Source organism: Phacochoerus africanus, chromosome 5 (genome assembly GCF_016906955.1).
Source record: "Phacochoerus africanus isolate WHEZ1 chromosome 5, ROS_Pafr_v1, whole genome shotgun sequence".
In the NCBI taxonomy this organism is placed as follows: Eukaryota; Metazoa; Chordata; class Mammalia; order Artiodactyla; family Suidae; genus Phacochoerus; species Phacochoerus africanus.
The window spans coordinates 101,573,576-101,592,506 of record NC_062548.1 but is presented as its reverse complement, the minus strand read 5'-3'; the positions used below and the strand labels follow the sequence as shown (position 1 = coordinate 101,592,506).

At 44.4% G+C, this 18,931-nt stretch overlaps 1 protein-coding gene across 3 annotated transcripts in view; it reads right to left on the bottom strand.

Annotated features, from left to right (window-relative positions):
- Nucleotides 1-18,931, bottom strand: part of THADA (THADA armadillo repeat containing) — a 323,933-nt gene that overhangs the window by 134,429 nt on the left and 170,573 nt on the right. For all 3 annotated transcript variants that reach the window (XM_047782177.1, XM_047782178.1, XM_047782179.1), the window contains exon 29: nucleotides 12,845-13,013. In XM_047782177.1, coding sequence (XP_047638133.1) covers nucleotides 12,845-13,013 — 169 coding nt within the window. The remainder of the gene's footprint in view (nucleotides 1-12,844; nucleotides 13,014-18,931) is intronic.

Here is an 18,931-nt window from a genome sequence, read left to right as displayed (position 1 = left end):
CTTTCTAGGGCCGCACCTGCAGTATATGGAGGTTCCCAGGCTAGGGGTCTCATCAGCGCTGTTATGGCTGGCCTACGCCAGAGCCCATTAACACCAGATCCAAGCCTCATCTGTGACCTACACCACAGTTCTCAGCAACGCTGGATCCTTAACCCACCGAGCGAGGCCAGGGATCGAACCCGCCACCTCATGGTTCCTAGCTGGCTTTGTCGCTGCTGTGCCACAATGGGAACTCCTCCCTTTATTAATTAATGAAACAGGAAGGCAATAGCCTACCTCCTTTTGGCAAAAAAAATAAATAATAAAAAAATGCACATCTAGAACCTGGAGCTTGAGACTTGCTAGGAACCCCCGATAGCATATGGCAGCCAGGAGTGATCATGAAACTCATCTGCGCACAGGAGGGCACAATCAGTGAGGCTTTTGATAGTTTCAAAGACACCCCTTCCTGCCCTAAACAACATCCTCCCGCTGACCATTAGAATCACTCTATTTTCTCTCATTTAATTTTCATAGCTATCCCCAGAAAATTATTTGCTTCTCCATTTTACAAAGGAAGGAATGAAGGCTACGATATCTAAGTGAGCCGTGGTGCTGGCACCTGAACCTAGACAGTCTTACTCCAGAGCCTTCCCTCTCGATACTATTACCTTAAGACAGAACTAACATTTGGGGAAGCAACACAGCTGATGCACAAGGGCAAAGATGACAACTAGGATCTAAAGCTCAATGTTCAAGTATGAGATACGGGGTGGGCGGAGAGAGCCAGGATGGCCAGCACTGCTCTAGGAGCTAGATGCATACGTGATTTTGCTGAATAAATGCACGGTTATCTGAGGGTCTAATGGAACACAAGAATAAACAAGGCAAAAAAAGGGATTTATATGGATAATTGTATGCCACCAAATTGGACAACCTAGGAGAAATGGATAAATTCCTAGAAACATGCATAAGAATCTACCAAGACTGCATCAGAAAGAAAAAGAAAATCCAACCAGATCAATAACGAATAAGGAGGCTGAATAAGTAATTTAAAAAAACCCTCCCAACAAAGACAATCCTAGGAAGATGGATCCACTGGTGAATTCTACCAAACATTTAAAGAAGACTTAAGTTAATCCTTCTCAAATTTTTCCCTGAAAGTTGAAGGAGGGAACACTCCCATTCACAGTGTGTAGGCTACATTACCATAAAGCAATCAAACTGCTACTTCTTTATCGATGCATGAATCACTGTACATGCAAATAAATATAAATTTCTTTTTTACATTATCGTTTCTTCTTCTTTTTTCTTTTTAGGGCCGCACTTGAGGCATATGGAGGTTCCCCGGGTAGGGGTTGAATCGGAGCTGTAGCCACCAGCCTACACCACAGCCACAGCAATGCAGGATCTGAGCCGCCTCTGCGAACTACACCACAGCTCACAGCAACGCTGGATCCTTAACCCACTGAGCAAGGCCAGGGATCGAACCTGCGTTGTCATGGTTGCTAGTCAGATTGGTTAACCACGGAGCCATGATGGGAACTCCTATTGTTTCATTTTTGATGCCGAGTGTGTAACAGGTATAACATCTACAGTGTTTTGTATAAGGCAATACCAATGTAGGTACAGACAGAAGATTCATTTTTGAATCAGACTAGGGAAATTTAACAGTATTGATAAATACAGTACAGTACTGTAAATATATTTTCTCGTACGATTTCTTACTAATGTCGTCTCTAGCTTAATCATAAGAATACAGTATATAATTCATATCTAAAATATGTGTTACTTGACCATTCATGTTATTGGTAAGGCTTTCAGCCAACAGTAGGTTATTAGTAGTTAAGTGGGAGGGAGTCAAAAGTTATGTATTTATGGATTTTTGACTGTACCGTTCAAGAGTCAACTGTACAGAGAACTAGAAGAATGTCATGAATAATAATATGGTTTAAAATAGAAAGACCGTTTATTGTTTATTTAAACTTTCCTTTAGGCCCAGGGGCCGAGGATGCTTTTACTTCAGACCTTTTTGGTGGCTGTCAAATTGTCTGGCTATTTTCAACCACAGTGCTTTTAAGCAGCCAACTGAGTGAGTCCTTGCTAACTGAAATATGCTGGGTGCTCTAAATAAATCCAAGGGCTATGCAACAAGCACACGTGCTCTGCAATCTCTAAAGTGCTTCCCTAATAAAAATAATGAGGCTTCCCTTTTGCCTATTAGATTGGCATAGCCAAACCCAAGCAACAAATAATGCTATTTTCATGGGACAGAGACCCACCAAATAAACTGCATCACATGACGGGACACAGAAGCTTGCTAGTGTGTCCACAGTGTGATGTTGTGTTTTGTTGTATTTGGAAAGTCCATTCAGAATTATCTTCTGTCCTAAAAAGTATCAAAAAGGAATTCCCGTCCTGGCTCAGCGGTAACGAACCCAACTAGCATCCATGAGGATGTGGGCTTGATCCCTGGCCTCGCTCAGTAGGTTAAGGGTCCAGCATTGCCGTGAGCTGTGGTGTAGGCTCAGATCCTACGTTGCTGTGGCTGTGATGCAGACCGACAGCTGTGGCTTCAATTCAACCCCTAGCCTGAGAACTTCCATATGCCGCACTTTTGGCCCTAAAAAGCAAAAAAAAAAAGTCTAAAACAAGAAGGCTGGAACAGGATGGAAAGAGTGTCTTCTACGATGAAAAATGAACTGAGAAAAGTGTTAGATTAATCTCTCCAGGAGGATCCTGTATCTCCCTTTCACTTTATGAACTCTGCATTCCCCCCTTTGAATAGTAAAGGACTCCTTTGTCTGGGACAGTGTGACAGTGTTCCTTCCTGATTCATCAGGTTTCTGATGGGGTCTGAGGGAGGGGGTGTAATTCAAAACAAAACAGGTGTGAGGAATAACAACCTGAGAGGCAGGAACTCAACCCTTAAAAATTAGAACTGATCTCTGTTCTTAGAGTCTTCGATATGATCTACAGGAAGGTAGAGAATGCTGACTGAGCAGAGGAACCTCTTTGTGAAGCATGCTAACACATAAAGTCAAAACGGCTGAAAATCAACTTATTTTTCTCTTATGTACACACTCACATATCAATAGGGAGTCTTACACTCTTTACAGTATTATTTCAATGCCCAGCATTAATGTGTCTTAAAGCATAGCTTTCTTTAGCTCAAAATCCTTCACAGATGATTCTTCAACTGTATCAGTGCTCCTCGTGTTTTTGGATCATAAACCCTGATCAGGGGTGGTGGTGAAGGGTGCAGCAGCAGCATCAAGTGATAGTAACAGCCACCAACACGCACTGAACACTTACTCTCTGCCGGGGACCTAGCTGTGCATGACCTATGTATTAGTTCACTCATTTAATCCCACAAGCAACCTGGGAGGTAGTGTTATCTGCCCACCTACAGAGGAAGAAGAGGAGGCAGAGAAATCAACCCGCCCAAAATACCACCACTAGCAAACAGCAGAGCCAAGACCTACATGGAGACTCCGTCTGGCTCCAGGGCCTATGTGCTTCCTCACCACGTGCAGTGCCCTCTTCGAGTACATGCTCCCAGCTCTTCTAGCCATATCTACTCAGAAATTATATATAACTCTATTAACATACTACACACATTATATATACCGGATATAAAATAGTAGTTCAAAGGATGAGAGAAAAGAAATGACGAGCCCACATGCTCTGCCACACAAGGTACTGCCTTGCACACCACGCTTTGAAAGCCACGCATCCCATCTCTCCCTGATGCACTCCTGGACCCGACAGGCTAGCCTGCTCGCTTCCTCTTCAAACATCTTCTGCGTCCCTCTTCTGTGCCCTGGCTCCCACCAAGTCCCTTGTCTCCACGACAGAAAACAAGTTTAAAAGTTTATCCCACAAGGAGTTCCTATTGTGGCTCAACGGGTTACGGATCTGGCATTGCCATGAGCTGTGCTGTAGGTCGCAGATGCCGCTCGGATCTTGCATGGCTGTGGCTGACTGTGGCTGTGGTGCAGGCCGACAGCTGCAGCTCTGACTCGACCCCTAGCCTGGGAACTTCCACATGCTGCAGGAAAAAGAAAAAGTTCACTCCACAAGCCTTTCTGAGCTCTCCTCTCAGACACGCGTTCTCAGACAGCTGCCTGGCACAGGTCATGGCTGTGAGTCTCTGGGAAGTTGTTTGTGGTATGGATGGCTTGTCTGTCTCTGGCAGCTCATAAGCCTCTTGAGGACAGTAAGTATGTTATACGTTAACTTCTCTTTTTATTTATTTATTTATTGCTACATTTTTTAGGGCCGCACCTGCGGCAAATGGAGCTTCCCAGGCTAGGGGTCTAAAGGGAGCTACAGCTGCCGGCCTTACACCACAGCCACAGCAATGCCAGATCTGAGCTGTGTCTGCGACTACACCACAGCTCACAGCAACGCCGGACCCTTAACCCACTGAGCGAGGTCAGGGATCTAACCCGCAACCTCATGGTTCCTAGTCAGATTCGTTCCCGCTGCGCCACGATGGGAACACCTACATTAACTTTTCTTTGTGTCCTCCATAGCACCTGGCCTAGTACCATGCACTTAATAATTACTCAATGGCGTGTGCTAAATAAAAGAATAAATAAGCATGCTCCACATTTACTCCGTATCTCTAAGGCCCAGTCACAGACAGACGGTTAAGGCAAAGATCATCCTGGGGAGCAGAAGAGGTGATGTGACAGACCCGTTCCTCTCTGCCCAAGCTCTCGGGAACCACGGCGGACTGACCAGGCGCACTGTGAGCCTATGGGAAAGGACTTCACATCCGCCCCGGAGATCTGCACGTGTAGCAGGGGGACCTTTCAGAGCCTTCACGTTTCTACAGAAATGGCCTCCTTCTCCAAGCTTATGGGCAGTCCTAAACAAAGAGACACATGTCACCAACGCAATTTCTGGACAAAAGACGTTTACTCTTTATTTAAAAAATAAAAAAGTTTTCCTTTGTCTTTTGGTGGGATGTGCTCAAGCCTTATCTTTTCAACAGTGACTAGTCTGATGCCTCATTCACAACTGTCTGCCTTCTTACCAATTCCCAATTCTCCTTATGTATTATATACTTATCATAATAAATTGAATGTATTTTCTTGTAATACCATTATTGTCTGTCTCCCTGCCCCTAGAACGTACACTCTGGGAGAGCAGTGATCTTTGAGAGCCGGGGTCTGTCTCTGTTGTTCTCTGATGTATTCCAAGCACCTAGAACAGTGCTCAACCAACAGCCCCCGAAGGAACAAAGAAACAGATGAGAGCACCTTGCATTTCACCCCACACCCTGAAAGCCCCCAAGCGAGTCACTCTCACCTGAGAACGTTCTTTTCCTCTTCCAGAAAAGTCAGAGAAGGGTGGTGAACCACACAAGCTTGAACGCTTTGACTCCCAACTCCTTTTTGACCTTTTGTCCTTGCACAACTTTAGTCAGATCTCATAACCCTTCTGCCGTCGGTTTTCTCATCAGTGTGATGGGAATAACATTCAGCATCCATAGGTACTCAGCACACACAGTGCTCCCAGATTGTTCATATACATACATATATATATATCTCACACCCCCTACACTCTCTCAATAACTGGCACGTACATGTGCGTGTGTAGGTATGTGTATATACGTACACATACATCTACATAATACTTACACACGTACCTTCTTTTCTAGCATTACTTCCCCTACTCTCATTCCAAGTAGTAACACCACCCTGGGGCTACACCAACTGACACACCTCTGAACTCTACATACCCCCGGCTGATACTATGAGTTCTGAGTATTACAAAACAGCAACAGGACACTGGCGACTGACGGTGACATTGCACGACAGTTGGTGCTCCAAACTTGGGAGGGAAGAGCTGTCCCCCCACACCCAGAGAGAGCTCCCGAAGTAACACACACCAAACAAAAGCCTTTCGATGTTTAGAAGGAAGGGATTAATTCATCTTCAAAGTAGCATTTTAATTAAAAATGAGTTTTCTGGGCTTACATCCAGATAGGAATATGTTGCCAAAAGGTAAGATTTAACAAGGTCTGGTTTTTTTTCCTTTGATTTCTGAAGAGCCCAGTGCCTCCCGATCCTTTTCCCGTCGAGGCGTACACAGACCATCCGCTTTCTTTGGCACTCTGGGGTAAAGAGATGCTTCAGAGGACCGTCTGGAGCCTCCAGCCCCTCGAGGTCCCACTCAGATGCCCTGAGAGCTGAAGGAATCAATAAATACTTGACACATCTACAGCCGGGCCACTGGAGAAGCTCTGCTTTAGCGCTTCTTGGACCTTCCTAACCACTTAGATTTTTCTCCTTTTACATAAACACAAGTCCTCAGAAAGAATGAGTAAATCTGGCCACTGCTATAGTGACAAGAGTGAGCATTTCTTTATGACTCATTCCAGGAAAGAAGCGCACTGACCAGCAACCCATTTATAACTTACAACATCAGCATAATTTCATGCTTTTGTTTTTGACTTTCCATTCTGCAATTATATTTTCTGTGTAGAAAATAAACAACGGAGATAGGCCAAGCTTAGGTCGCCAAATGGAACCCATCAGGGAATGTTCCATTTCTGGACGGCTTGAGCAAATTGCTACTCTACGTTTCACAATTTTGTACTTTTAAGAAATAAGAAAAAGATATTAAAATTCTTTAAGCATCAGGTGCTGTCTTATATGGTCCCATTTTTAAAAGATGGAATTGATCATTCTTTTAAATTATACTTAATCATAAGTTTTGGTGCAATAATATGAGTAAAAAAATATTTTTTTTTCTAAAAACATTCACTTCCTTACTTAGAAAACTCGAACAGAATTTGTACTTATTAAGGCTAGTTCCATCACTCATTTTCTACTCGTTTCCACTGCTTCTCTCTGTAGCAGAGAGTGAAGGGTGGTTTGTCTTAGCCTTATTTCTTGAACAGACAACAAGCTGGCCAAACGGGCCTAGTGTTACTTCTTTCTTGGTTTTCTGCTTTTCTTTTCCACAAAGGGTGATATCAAGATCCACCTCGATTCTTATCCTCATGCTGCCCTCTCGGCCCAGCACTTCTATACCTACGCCCATAAAGACCCTAACACTGAGTATATTAGGATGTTACAGGCTAAAGCAGAAATGGCCTTAGTTTCAGGCTCCTTCTATGATGGGTGCCTTCATCTTTGGCCATGTCTTCTGTCATTCATATGCTCCCTGGTTCCCAAGGATTCAGCTGGCTCACTGGGCTTCTAACCCATGGCTCCCCACACTAGGAGGGAAGAGTCTTAAAGGCAAATTCATGTTTTCACTAAGCCTAGAACAGGGTATGCATTCCATAGTTTGAACTGAGTCCAGTCTTGATCACTTTTTCATGGTCCCATCTGCTCCCAGGCCTACGAGCTACACTTAGGTTGCCCATGTTTGAGAGGTTTGGTCACAGCCTTAAGGATGACAGAAGGTGCGGCAACTAGATCTTGGCTATGACCTTCCAAGGGAGGATTCCGTATTTCCAGGTTAGGAGTATTAAATGGGATACCAAAGAGAAATGATGAGAAAGAGACGAGCGGAGGAAGGGGAGGTATAGTGAGCACTTTTAAAGGTCTTTCACCAGCTTTGGTGTCTCAGGGTTTCACTGGCTTCCTCTGTTTCTCTTTACAATATGGATGGACTTCGTTGTTTCCAGTGGTGCATTAACATATCAAATCACATTTAAGAAGACCAGTTGAGTGACAGAGGATTAAAAACAGCAAAGATGGATTCCTGATTTGGTTTCCTTAGGGATAAAAAGTCATTATTCACATCAACTATCAGAGAGGCAGAAAGTTCTAAAGAGAAAAGGAGCGTAGGTTTTAGAGTTTAATGTCTTCTCTCTACCCTTGACTACATCTGTGACTTTACCCCCAGGTCACTCCTCCAGGTACACTTCAATTTCCTCATTAGAAACAGAGGCAAAGACTGGGGGTTGGGTGTGTGTGTGTGTGCGTGTGAACTCCTACCTTGTGAGTTACTGGAAGGATTAATGAAGTCACGTTTGCAATTCCCAGGGAATACAAGTGGTGCTCAAGGACTTCCCGTCGTGGTGGTTCGGTGGTTAACAAACCCAACTAGTATCCCTGAGGACACAGGTTCTGTCCCTGGCCTCAATCAGTGGGTTAAAGCTTCCAGAGTTGCCATGAGCTGTGGCTGCAGGTCGCAGACTCAGCCTGGATCTGGCGTTGCTGTGGCTGTGGTGTAGGCTGGCAGCTGCAGCTCCAATTTGACCCCTAGCCTGGGAACCTCCATATGCTGCAGGTGCGGCCCTAAAAAGACAATAAGCAAACAAACAAACAAACAAACAACCAATAGGTGCTTAAAATTTCAATTTTCCTTCTCTTATGGCAAACTTTCCAAGTGCGTGGGCCTAGGCTGTCTGAAGCTGATCCCTGGTTGATAAGTCATGTCAACCTACAGAGACAGCACCACTGTTCAGCTCCACAGCCAGAAAAGTGGAATCTTCTCGACCCAGATTTCTGTAAGTACAGAAATCAAGACTCCAAATTTGGGGGCGGGGAGTGGATAAAACAGTAAAGTGTTTGACAGATTCTGCTGGTGAAAATGGAGAAAATTTAATACCAGCCAAGGGATATGTAGAACTGTGGCAATTGTTTGGATTAACTGAAGAAAATAGAGTATTTTTTTACCTAGAACATACAGATAAATGCAAAAGTGGTTTTTCTGCTTTAATAGAAACTAAATGTCCTCAACTGCCCCCTTCACCTTACCCGTATAAAAAAAACTTAATTTAAGAAAGGGCAGGGATCACCTTTTATTTTTATGTTTTTTGTCTTTTTAGGGCCGCACCTGCAGCATCTGGAGGTTCCCAGGCTAGGGGTCTAATAGGACCTATGGGAGAGCCATAGCAACGAGGGATCCGAGCTGCATCTTCGACCTACACTACAGCTCACGGCAACACCAGATCCTTAACACACTAAGCAAGGCCAAGGATCGAACCCAAAACCTCATGGTTCCTAGCTGGATTTGTTTCCACTGAGCCACGACGGGAACTCCAGGGATCACCTGTTATATGTCGAGACCATCAGGAAAATCACCAAAATGGACAGGAAATACAAAACTCAAATTTCAAACTTTTACGTCAAAAGGTATATATTTCCTTACAAACATGAAAAGGGGAGTTAAGTAACTAAGAATTAGATTAAGCCTCTCCTTGTAACTGTTGACCAAACTCTTCCTCAGTGCAAGAGAAGGTTTTCAACTCCAACATGATTTCTTGGGAGTGATAAGTAACCTAGTAACAACGTTAAGTCCCCAACATGAAGAATTTTGGCAATAAAAACAGACCTTTAATTCTACTTAAAAGACAGGGTAGCCCTGCCAGTGTTGTTCCCAAATGAGGTAATGTCCATGGCTCTTATCTAGCCTTTATTGAGATTTAATGTCATTTACCACTGGCTCTTGTGAACCTGCAGCATAATCTCACCTTTTCTGATGTGCATTATTTCCATCCATTTCAGCATGGCAATTATGAGCCTCTGGTTTTTAAAAATGATTAAGAAACAAATCCCACATGTTCTTTTCCTTTTTCGCACGTCCTACAACTTGAATCTTTCTTCCATAGTCCCCTGAAAATTCAGAGATCAGCATATTTCTCGTTTTCAAGGTATACTACAGAAATACTCGGGGGTTTGATATATGTACGTAAACATTTTTCAAAGAAGTCAAAATGTATAATTCAAGAAAATGTTCTGTGAAAGAATTTGTTTTCTGATTGCAAAATGATTTCCTGCTTTTGAAAAAAATAACAACTTTCTATTGACTTAGCTGGCTCTGAAAGTCCCATGGAGATTTCTATTCCTTTCAATCCCTAACATCTCTTTTCCAGGTGCGGGGCTTTTGCTGATTTCAAAGGTAGCTTTATGTGGAGAAGGAATCAATAAGCTGGAGAAGGGAAAAAGCAAAGAGCCTCCCACCTTAACCCCTTAAGCCGCCCCCACAAAGAGCAACAGGGTGAAACAGAACTATTGCAACACAGATGAGACACCTGGACAGACACGACAAAACGATTTTCACAAGCCTTTGACTGCCTCTTTTCAGCCAGGGTATAAGCCAATCCTGGTAAAGACGGGAATCTATCTGATAAAACACCCAACAGCCAACACCCATATATTTGTTTTTTTTTTTCATTTCTCTAACGCTCAGGAACAAGAGTCACAACTACCTTAGAGTTACAGGGTTTTTAACCTTCCCGCAGTGTTTCACGTATTATGTAGCTGAAAAAAGTGACCTTGAGACTATCAAAGACAGCCCAGACACAGAGCAAAAGACCATATTTTGTTGATTGGCAGAATGGCGAAACACAGGCCAGACCTTTTTTGAGTAGTGTGTATGGGGACCGAGGCTGGGGGCCCATTTGTGCAACTGGTGAGAGAGCCAAAGAAACAATCCCAACCTCACCACTTCTAAGTTCTGCCAAGAGTGGATCTTCAGTCAAAAAAAATATGTGAGGCTGATGCCCCCTGACAAGCAGGCTTCCTTTTAACTAAGCTGAATCCTCTATGACTCTCTGAAGAGCCTGTTCTGCACCACTTATTATTGTAGGTCCTTTCCCTTCAAAGGAACAGCAGAGTCTAACAGAAGTCTACGGGCATCGGGGTCGCAGGTTCATAAGCAACCCCAGCCCCCCTCTTCATCACAGGGATGTTGTGAGGACTAAGGCAGATGAGTGCTCTAGAGTGTGTACTGAAGAAGCCACCAATGACCCATCACATGTGTAACACAGACCATAGCATCTGGTCCAGGAGCCTTGGGGGTTGCACAATATTTTCAGGAGATCTTCAAGATTAATCTATTTTCAAAATGACACTGAGACTTTGCTTTCCTCCTTTGTTCTTCTCTCACAAGTGCACAGCGGAGTTTGCCAGAGGCTCCAAGGTGTGTGATGATGTCACCTCTCTCATGACTAATGGAATGTGTGCTGGTGAGTTCTTGTGTTTTATTTTCTGTTTTAGTTTCTGGTTAAATATTGACAGACAAAAGCTCCTTGGGATCCTCAAAAACTTTGAAGAGGATAAAGAGGTCCTGAGACCAGTTTGAGACCTGCTGTCCTAGAACTTCAGGCCCACCCAACCCTGCAGTTCCCAGATGGGCTGACTTCTCACCCAGCCCAAGTCTTTCTATATGCTCTTACCTCTGCATACAGAAGAGAAGAATTCTTTCTCTCTCTTCCCTCGGCTACCTTCTGCTCTCTGCTTAGCTGTCACTTCCTCTGGGAAGCTTTCCCTGACTTCTCCAAGACCAGTCATGTGGCCCTGCTCTGTGCTCACCTAGCATGGAGCACACTACTTTGTCATTGCTCTTCTTCATTGCTTTTTTTTTTTTTTGTCCCCAATTCCTTTAATGCAAGACCTGATTTGGTCACTATTTTGACTGTGACACAGTAGTACAGAGGAGCCATTCAACAAACACTTGTTGAATATATAAAACAACCAAGGAAGGAAGGCAAGAAAGTAAGTCTATCTTGCATTCTCACCTGGTGGAATTAGTTACTAAAAATATCAGTTTTCACTACAGTAAAGACTTATTAAAATTACAATAATAACAATAATGACTATCTGTATATCTTACTATGTACCAGGTACTATTCTAAGCAATTTATATGCATTAATTCATTTAATCTTCCCCCAAACCTTCAGAGGTATGCACTACTATTATCTATGGTTCAAAAACGACACAAATGTAGAGGCAGTGAGTGATGGATTTGAGACTAGTCTGGATCCACAGTTTCACATGCCCCTAATCACCCTACCCACTGCCTCCTACATCAGCAGAGCGTATCTCAACTTGGAGCATAATATTTGCATCTTAAGGCCATCTTTCAAATCTGCTCACAAATCAGAAATATGACCTGATTTTTGCTTTTTTTCGGTTATGCCTGCAGTGTGCAAAAGTACCCAGGCCATGGATTGAACTCCAGCCACAGTAGCATCCATAGCTGCAGTGGTGACAACACTGGATCCTTAACCACTAGGTCACCAGAGAACTCCATGACCTCATATTTAAATCCTAAGCCAGCCCCACTGTGAGTGACCGCAGAAGCCAAGGGAACAGCAGACCTTCTTACTAATACCTCCTGTCCCCATGTTTACAGCTAGGGTTTAAAAAAGACAGTCTGTCTATGAGGATGTGGGTTTGATCCCTGGCATTGCTCAGTGGGTTAAGGATCTGGTGTTGCCACAAGCTTCGGCGCGGGTCGCAGATGAAGCTTGGATCCAGTGTTGCTGTGGCTGTGGCACAGGCCAGCAGCTGCAGCTCTGATTCACCCTCTAGCCTGGGAACCTCCATATACAGGTGAGGCCATAAAAAGAAACAAAATAAAAAGGATTGTTTCAATAAGAAGTTTACTTCTTAATCATCTGCTGTAACATTTCTAGGAGAAATGCTAAGTTAAAAGCAATAAATAAATTTGTGTGTTTATTCAAAAGAAAAGTCTCCTCTGTAGCACAGAGAAAACAGGAAAGTAGGGTTTGGTATTTCATGTACTGCAGTGTCATGCTGCAGGGCAAACCCTCCCTGATGTGTATCAAGGAACACTCACAACTTCACCCTGAACAGGGAGTGGCCCAGAATGTTCTGCAGGCATCCTCGATGAAAAAGACTTCATCTGGTTTAGAAAGGAAGACCAAGTGGAAAAGCATGTTGTAGAAAGCTTAGGTTGCAATATAAAAGACGATCTGCTACTGCATTGCAAATAATGAAAAAAGCACACCCAAGAAATACTTGTTCTTTCAACAAGAGAAGAAAGTTCTACGGATAAAGTTAAAAGCATATCAAATCTGTACCTGCTACCTGTACCAAAGTTCATTAGTGTTTGACAGAAGTCGCAAAAAGTGACTTTCCTTACCTGGAGAAGTGTCCCATGAATATGGTTTTGCCGGAAACACTGGTCAGTGCAGTCAGGGAGTTTGGCCAACAGACTTCGGATGGTAGCAGGGATTTCGTCCATCATAACAAATGGGACCAAGGCACGAGCTGCCATTTCACGGGAGCGGTAAACAGGTGAACAACCACATCTGGGAAGATATAAAAACACAAGGCCATTCAACACTCACTTCCGCACCTTTGCGTATGTTGAGGTTCTGTCTCGGTCTGCCTGAAACACCCAAGGGCAGGGTGAGGGGAGGAGTTGCTCCCCATTCCAAATGACGTTTTTTCATACTTTCCTTACTCCAAATGACTTTTAAAATGTCAATTCTACAGGTGACTTTGCTTTGCTCATAAACACCATTGATAATCTATGATTCTATCTCAGGGAAAAATACAGATAGGATTTGGGAATAAGATAGCTAGCTAGCTGCTCCTTAACAATCAAACAGCTATTTACTAGGCTCTCATAATGAAAAAATGTACTATGATAAGTGTCATGAGAAATAAGATTGTCACTGTTGTCTCTGAGGAGCCTATACTCTGGTTGACAAGATGAGAAGTACATTTGAAAAGCCAACTAAGGAGTTCCTGTGGTGGTGCAGCAGAGATGAATCCAACTAGGAACCATGAGGTTGAGGGTTCAGTCCCTGGCCTTGCTCAGTGGGTTGAGGATCCAGCGTTGCCGTGAGCTGTGGTGCAGGTGGCAGACGCAGCTCGGATCTGGCATTGCTGTGGATCTGGTGTAGGCCAGCGGCGACAGCTCTGATTAGACCCCTAGCCTGGGAACCTCCACATGCCATGGGTGCATCCCTAAAAACAACAAAAGACAAAAAAAAAAAAAAAAAAGAAAAGCCAACTAAAAATGACAGGCAAATGATCTTGCTGTGATGGCTACAGAAGGATGAAATGGTGGGTTATCGTGTTGAGAAGGATGGAACTCAGGAAAGCGAGTGTGATTCAAGGAAGCCATGAGAGGCCAGGCAGCTATTTCAAGCAGGGACAGTTGCGTACAGCAGCGTCGGAAATGCTCGAGGTAAACGTGTCTGATTTCAGCAGAGGCTCATGAATAACAGTGGACCTTAAGGCTGAGAAGTCAGGCCAGACTGGGGCATGCCATCAACGGTAGAGTACTCGCTCTGAACTTATTGCCAGGAGAACAAGACGTGGGCCCTCGAGTTACCAAATCCTTGCCTCTGGGGCTGACTCACAGCCAAAGAGCTTGATGAGAAGCCAGTTCTTAAGTAAGTGAAAGTCACAGAGAAGTGGTATTTTGAGATTCGACAAAGGTCATTGGAAAGGCAGGTCACCTAGGGCCTCTTGCCTTTTTTGTAAACACTCAGAACCTGAGAGTCCACAACCATTTTTGTTGAAAGTGGGCACTTGAGAGCTTTCACAGGTGGAGTTTTATTTGAAAGGAAAGCCCGATATGCTAAGTCCCAGCTTAAATAAGTTCTTGACTAGAACTCCCAAGACTTCATCATCTTTCATCCCATTACAAAAGAGAACTTGGGAGTTCTCGCTGCAGAAACAGAATCCGATGTGTATCCAGGATGATGCAGGCTCGATCCCTGCCAGCACTCAGTGGGTGGGGGAATCTGGTGTTGCTGTTGCCATGAGCTGTGGTGTAAGTTGCAGAAGCGGTTTTAGATCCTGTGTTGCTATGGCTGTGGCATAGGCCAGCGGCGACAGCTCCGATTCAACCCCTAGCCTGGGAACCTCCATATGCCACGGGTGTGGCTCAAAAATCAAAACAAAACAAAACAAAGTTATTCAAGGGAGTTCCCGTCGTGGCGCAGTGGTTATCGAATCCGACTAGGAACCATGAGGTTTCGGGTTTGATCCCTGGCCTTGCTCAGTGGGTTAAGGATCCGGCGTTGCCGTGAGCTGTGGTGTAGGTTGCAGATGCGGCTCGGATCCCTCGTTGCTGTGGCTCTGGCATAGGCCGGTGGCTACAGCTCCGATTCAACCCCTAGCCTGGGAACCTCCATGTGCCGCGGGAGCGGCCCTAGAAATGGCAAAAAGACAAAAAAAAAAAAAAAAGTTACTCAACTTATACAAGTGCCTTAGATGCCAAGACAAGAATGGGGAGGCTCAGAAGGTAGCAGACTCCGTGGGGGAAAGAGATGGCCTCTTGTTTTTTCCAAAGTTAATCAGTCGTCCAAGAAAAAAACTACTGGTAAGATCTGAGCCATTAGGTGCATTTTGGCTTAGCATGTGGAGAGACAAAGCCCTAAGACCGAGTTGTTTCTAACACTCCAGAGCTATCAATGACATTTATCTTAATATGATAATAAATGTACAGATAGAATTTCTGTACAAATGTAATGATCCAAGCAGAATTTCATCATGGGGAGGAGGGCAGGTTGGAGCAAGTAGGGAGAGAGGAGAGAGAGGTGAAGGGAAGTCAAGGCCTTGTGTCCTTTCCTCCTGGGACAGTCATGGGATGGGTCAAACAGGACACACTTTCAGGATGGAAAAGAGCTCCCCTTATATCATGGTAGGAAAGTCACTGAAGGCGAAGGCTATGGTAGGCAGCTAGAGATTTCCCCATTTTTTCTTTTTTCTTTGTAGGGCCACGTCTTATGGAGGTTCCCAAGCTAGGGGTGAAATCGGAGCTGCAGCTGCCAGCATACACCACAGCCACAGCAACTTGGGACCTGAGCCGGGTCTGTGACCCACACCACAGCTCATGGCAACACCAGATCTTTAACCCACTGAGCGAGGCCAGGGACTGAACCCAAATCCTCAGGGATACTAGTCAGATTCTTAACCTGCTGAGCCACTCGGGAACCCCTCCCAATGGTTTTTGACTGGGTTCTGCCAATTCACCCATTTTCTCACTTTTCTTTTAAAACGATTAAATGTTTGATCTGTAATTGGCAAACGCAGTAAAATGTTTGCTTTGGCCCATGGAGGGTTGCGGGGAATGAGTGAGAAAACTTCACTAGATGGAGAAAAGAAAATACTCAGAAAAAGCTTTGAGATTTAATTAGCAAATGACCTCACTCAGCACAGTCATTTGTCGGAAGCTTCCTGGGCTGTCTGTCCCCCACCCCTCTGACACACACACTTTGTGTTATAGTGTGTTTTATGTCACCGAAAAGGCTTTTGTGTATAAATGTTTCTTTTCAAATACAAATAATTCTGACATGGTTACAGATGTTTAGTTTCTAATTAGCAGTAACTGTACACTAAAGAATGCCTCTCCTTCTGCTCCTGACCTTTTGCAAATGATGATTTCGCAAAGAAATCTGGCATCCCAAAAGGAGAAAGAATGGAAAGTGGGAAAAGGGCCAGAATTTTCTGCTTTCGGATGCCCCGTATTAGGGTACTTTCCAAATGCACACAATCAGGTGAAAGAGCAAAACAAAACCTCCTCTCAAAAAAGTAATGCAATTACAGAAAAAGAGAAGAGGCTTATTTTTAACGTGATATTTAATTAAGTACCATTCCTTTTAAAGCAATGACTAAATGTAATTTCAAACTCCTCCTATTGCAGATTGTTTAAATGAAAGGATAGATTCTAATCAACACACACAGACACACACACACACAGAGCTATCAAGCAAAAAAACATTTCCAGGTTACTGTTCATCAGTCTTTGGGGGCAGGGAAGGGTGTGATGAGACTGAACTTTTCCCCAGGTGTATGTGGTCTGGAGTGTGAGGGAATAAAAGCACAGTCTTTTCAGCCCTAAGTGAACTACATTTGAAGCTAAAATCTATCCTTCCCCTAGACAGAGTCTTTTAGTTTGATTCAGCAAAGGTGCTAACATCGAGCAGACATCTTTGGGGACACAGATCTAGTGACTACAAGGCCAAGTAATTAGAGCAGCTGAATTTTCAGTCTGCTTTGGACACTGATGTCGGTGACTTGGACAAGTCACAATAACCTCCCAGGCTCTGTCAAGCTGACAGTGGTGGCAATAATCCGTCCCCAGGGTTCTGAGGAGGTGCTACAAGAACGCTCCAAGAAGGAAGGTACTTTGGAAATACAGTTTTTATAATGCATTATAAATGCCTGTGCCAGTACAGGATCAGCATGTCCTAGAAATGGCAGGCCTCTCTGTGGCCCCAATGAGAGAATTAAGATGGGTGTGATCCTGCATCATTTAAAAACAGGTAAGACCACAAATTGATGATATGATGGCAAGGAGATTTTTTTGGGCCTCCATTATAAAGTGATGAGGAAGACTCAGAGAGCTTTTTTTTTTTTTTTTTTGTCTTTTTGCCTTTTCTAGGGTCACTCCCACGGCATATGGAGGTTCCCAGGCTAGGGGCTGAATCCAAGCTGTAGCTGCCAGCCTACGCCAGAGCCACAGCAACACAAGGTCCGAGCCACATCTGCAACCTACATCACAGCTCATGGCAACGCCGGATCCTTAACCCACTGAGCAAGGCCAGGGACCAAACCCGCAACCTCATGGTTCCTAGTCGGATTCGTTAACCACTGAGCCACGATGGGAACTCCTCAGAGCGCTTCTGAAAGAAGTAGGACAGCTTCTATTAAGTCTCAATTTCCTCTGGAAACTAAAGCAGATGGATTTGGAATCTCAAAGGTCATTTCTTCTTTCACCATAGTTTGAAAATCATTTCCTCAGTATAACCAGCTATGTTCTAGGCCTGAATATTAGAACACACACAGGCTCTGTGGGACATGCAGATACTGGTGTCTCTAAACCTCAAGCCCTCTCACTCCAATAAACCCTTTCCATGTTTATTTTAATCATATATTTATCGATTGCCTGTGTTCCTGGTACCATGTAACATGATACTGACACATCTGTAAGAGTAATACTTGCACTCCACAACTGTGGAGCCCTTGACAGTTTATAAAATGCCTGCACACCCATTTATGTCTTCACTATACAGCATTCCAGAGGGATGTGAGGGCGTCATAAATCTAAATTAACAGAAGAAAAGTAAAACGAAGCACAGAAAGGCTAAGCGGGCCCTCCATGATATGTAAGCAGCAGCAGCTAGGCCAGAGCCACCAGCCATGGCTCCCAGTGGAACTTGTAGGCTAGTTTGAGCTGCAGCTCACACCTGGGTATCAGGGGAGCATAAGAATATCTCCCAGCTAATAAAAACATGAGCTGTAATTTACAAGTATGTGGAAAATTTCTAACTTAGTGTGTTGGGTTTTTTGTTTTTTTGCTTTAAACATTTTTAGGATCATGAAAACATTTCAGTATCTAATGTAAACTGTGGACTCTCTCACAAGAGAAGCACATTTATCAACATACACATACAATTTTAGGAGGTTCATGACGCACATTCAAAACCCTTGGGGCAGTGTCTCCCAAACCCAGGTCAAGAATCTCCAGTTGCTCCTTTGCACACAGTGTGTCAGGTGCGTGCTCTGCTTTGGAGGCGTGAGTGCGGGGAGCAGGACGCTGCTCACAAGGACCCTCTGGCTTAGAGGGGGAGCCAGAATGACAACCTCATGCTCACAAGTCAGTTACAGCCACACAGGCATACAAGGGTGTGCAGTGGCATAGAAGAGAGAAAGGAGGGAGAGTCGGAACCCCTTTTTAGAGGAGACGAGAGTCTTGGAGTGAGGTGATACACAGCTTTGGATGGCAGGAACCCTGGATGACCTTGGAAAACTGAGACTATAGTATTCTGAGCGGGGAAAGACCACTCCTCTGAGATCCTCTGGTGTCAAAGAGCAGTGGCTAAGCTTTTGTCCAGGTGTTTCCCCCTTATATTTACCCTCAGATTTTGTTCACAGAGAAGTGACTGGACACCACTCAGATCTCTAGGTTAGTCACGGAGATGTCCGCTGAGTGCCTGGCACGAGCACACACTGGGTTAGGAACCAGAGGCTCAGAGGGTGAAGTCATGCCCAGGCCACAGGGAGTCTAGAGTCCAGTGGGAAATACAGGCCACTCAGCCAATGCTTTCTGGGGCCATGAGAAGCCAACACGGGCTGCTGTAGAAGTGAGGTGGGACATCCAGAGAGGAGGGGCTGGTCCAGGAGATGGTGGTCCAGCCGTGACCATGTGGGATCAGGCAGAAGGAACACTGAAGGTTGGTAAGAAAGACATGCCTTGCTTTTCCCT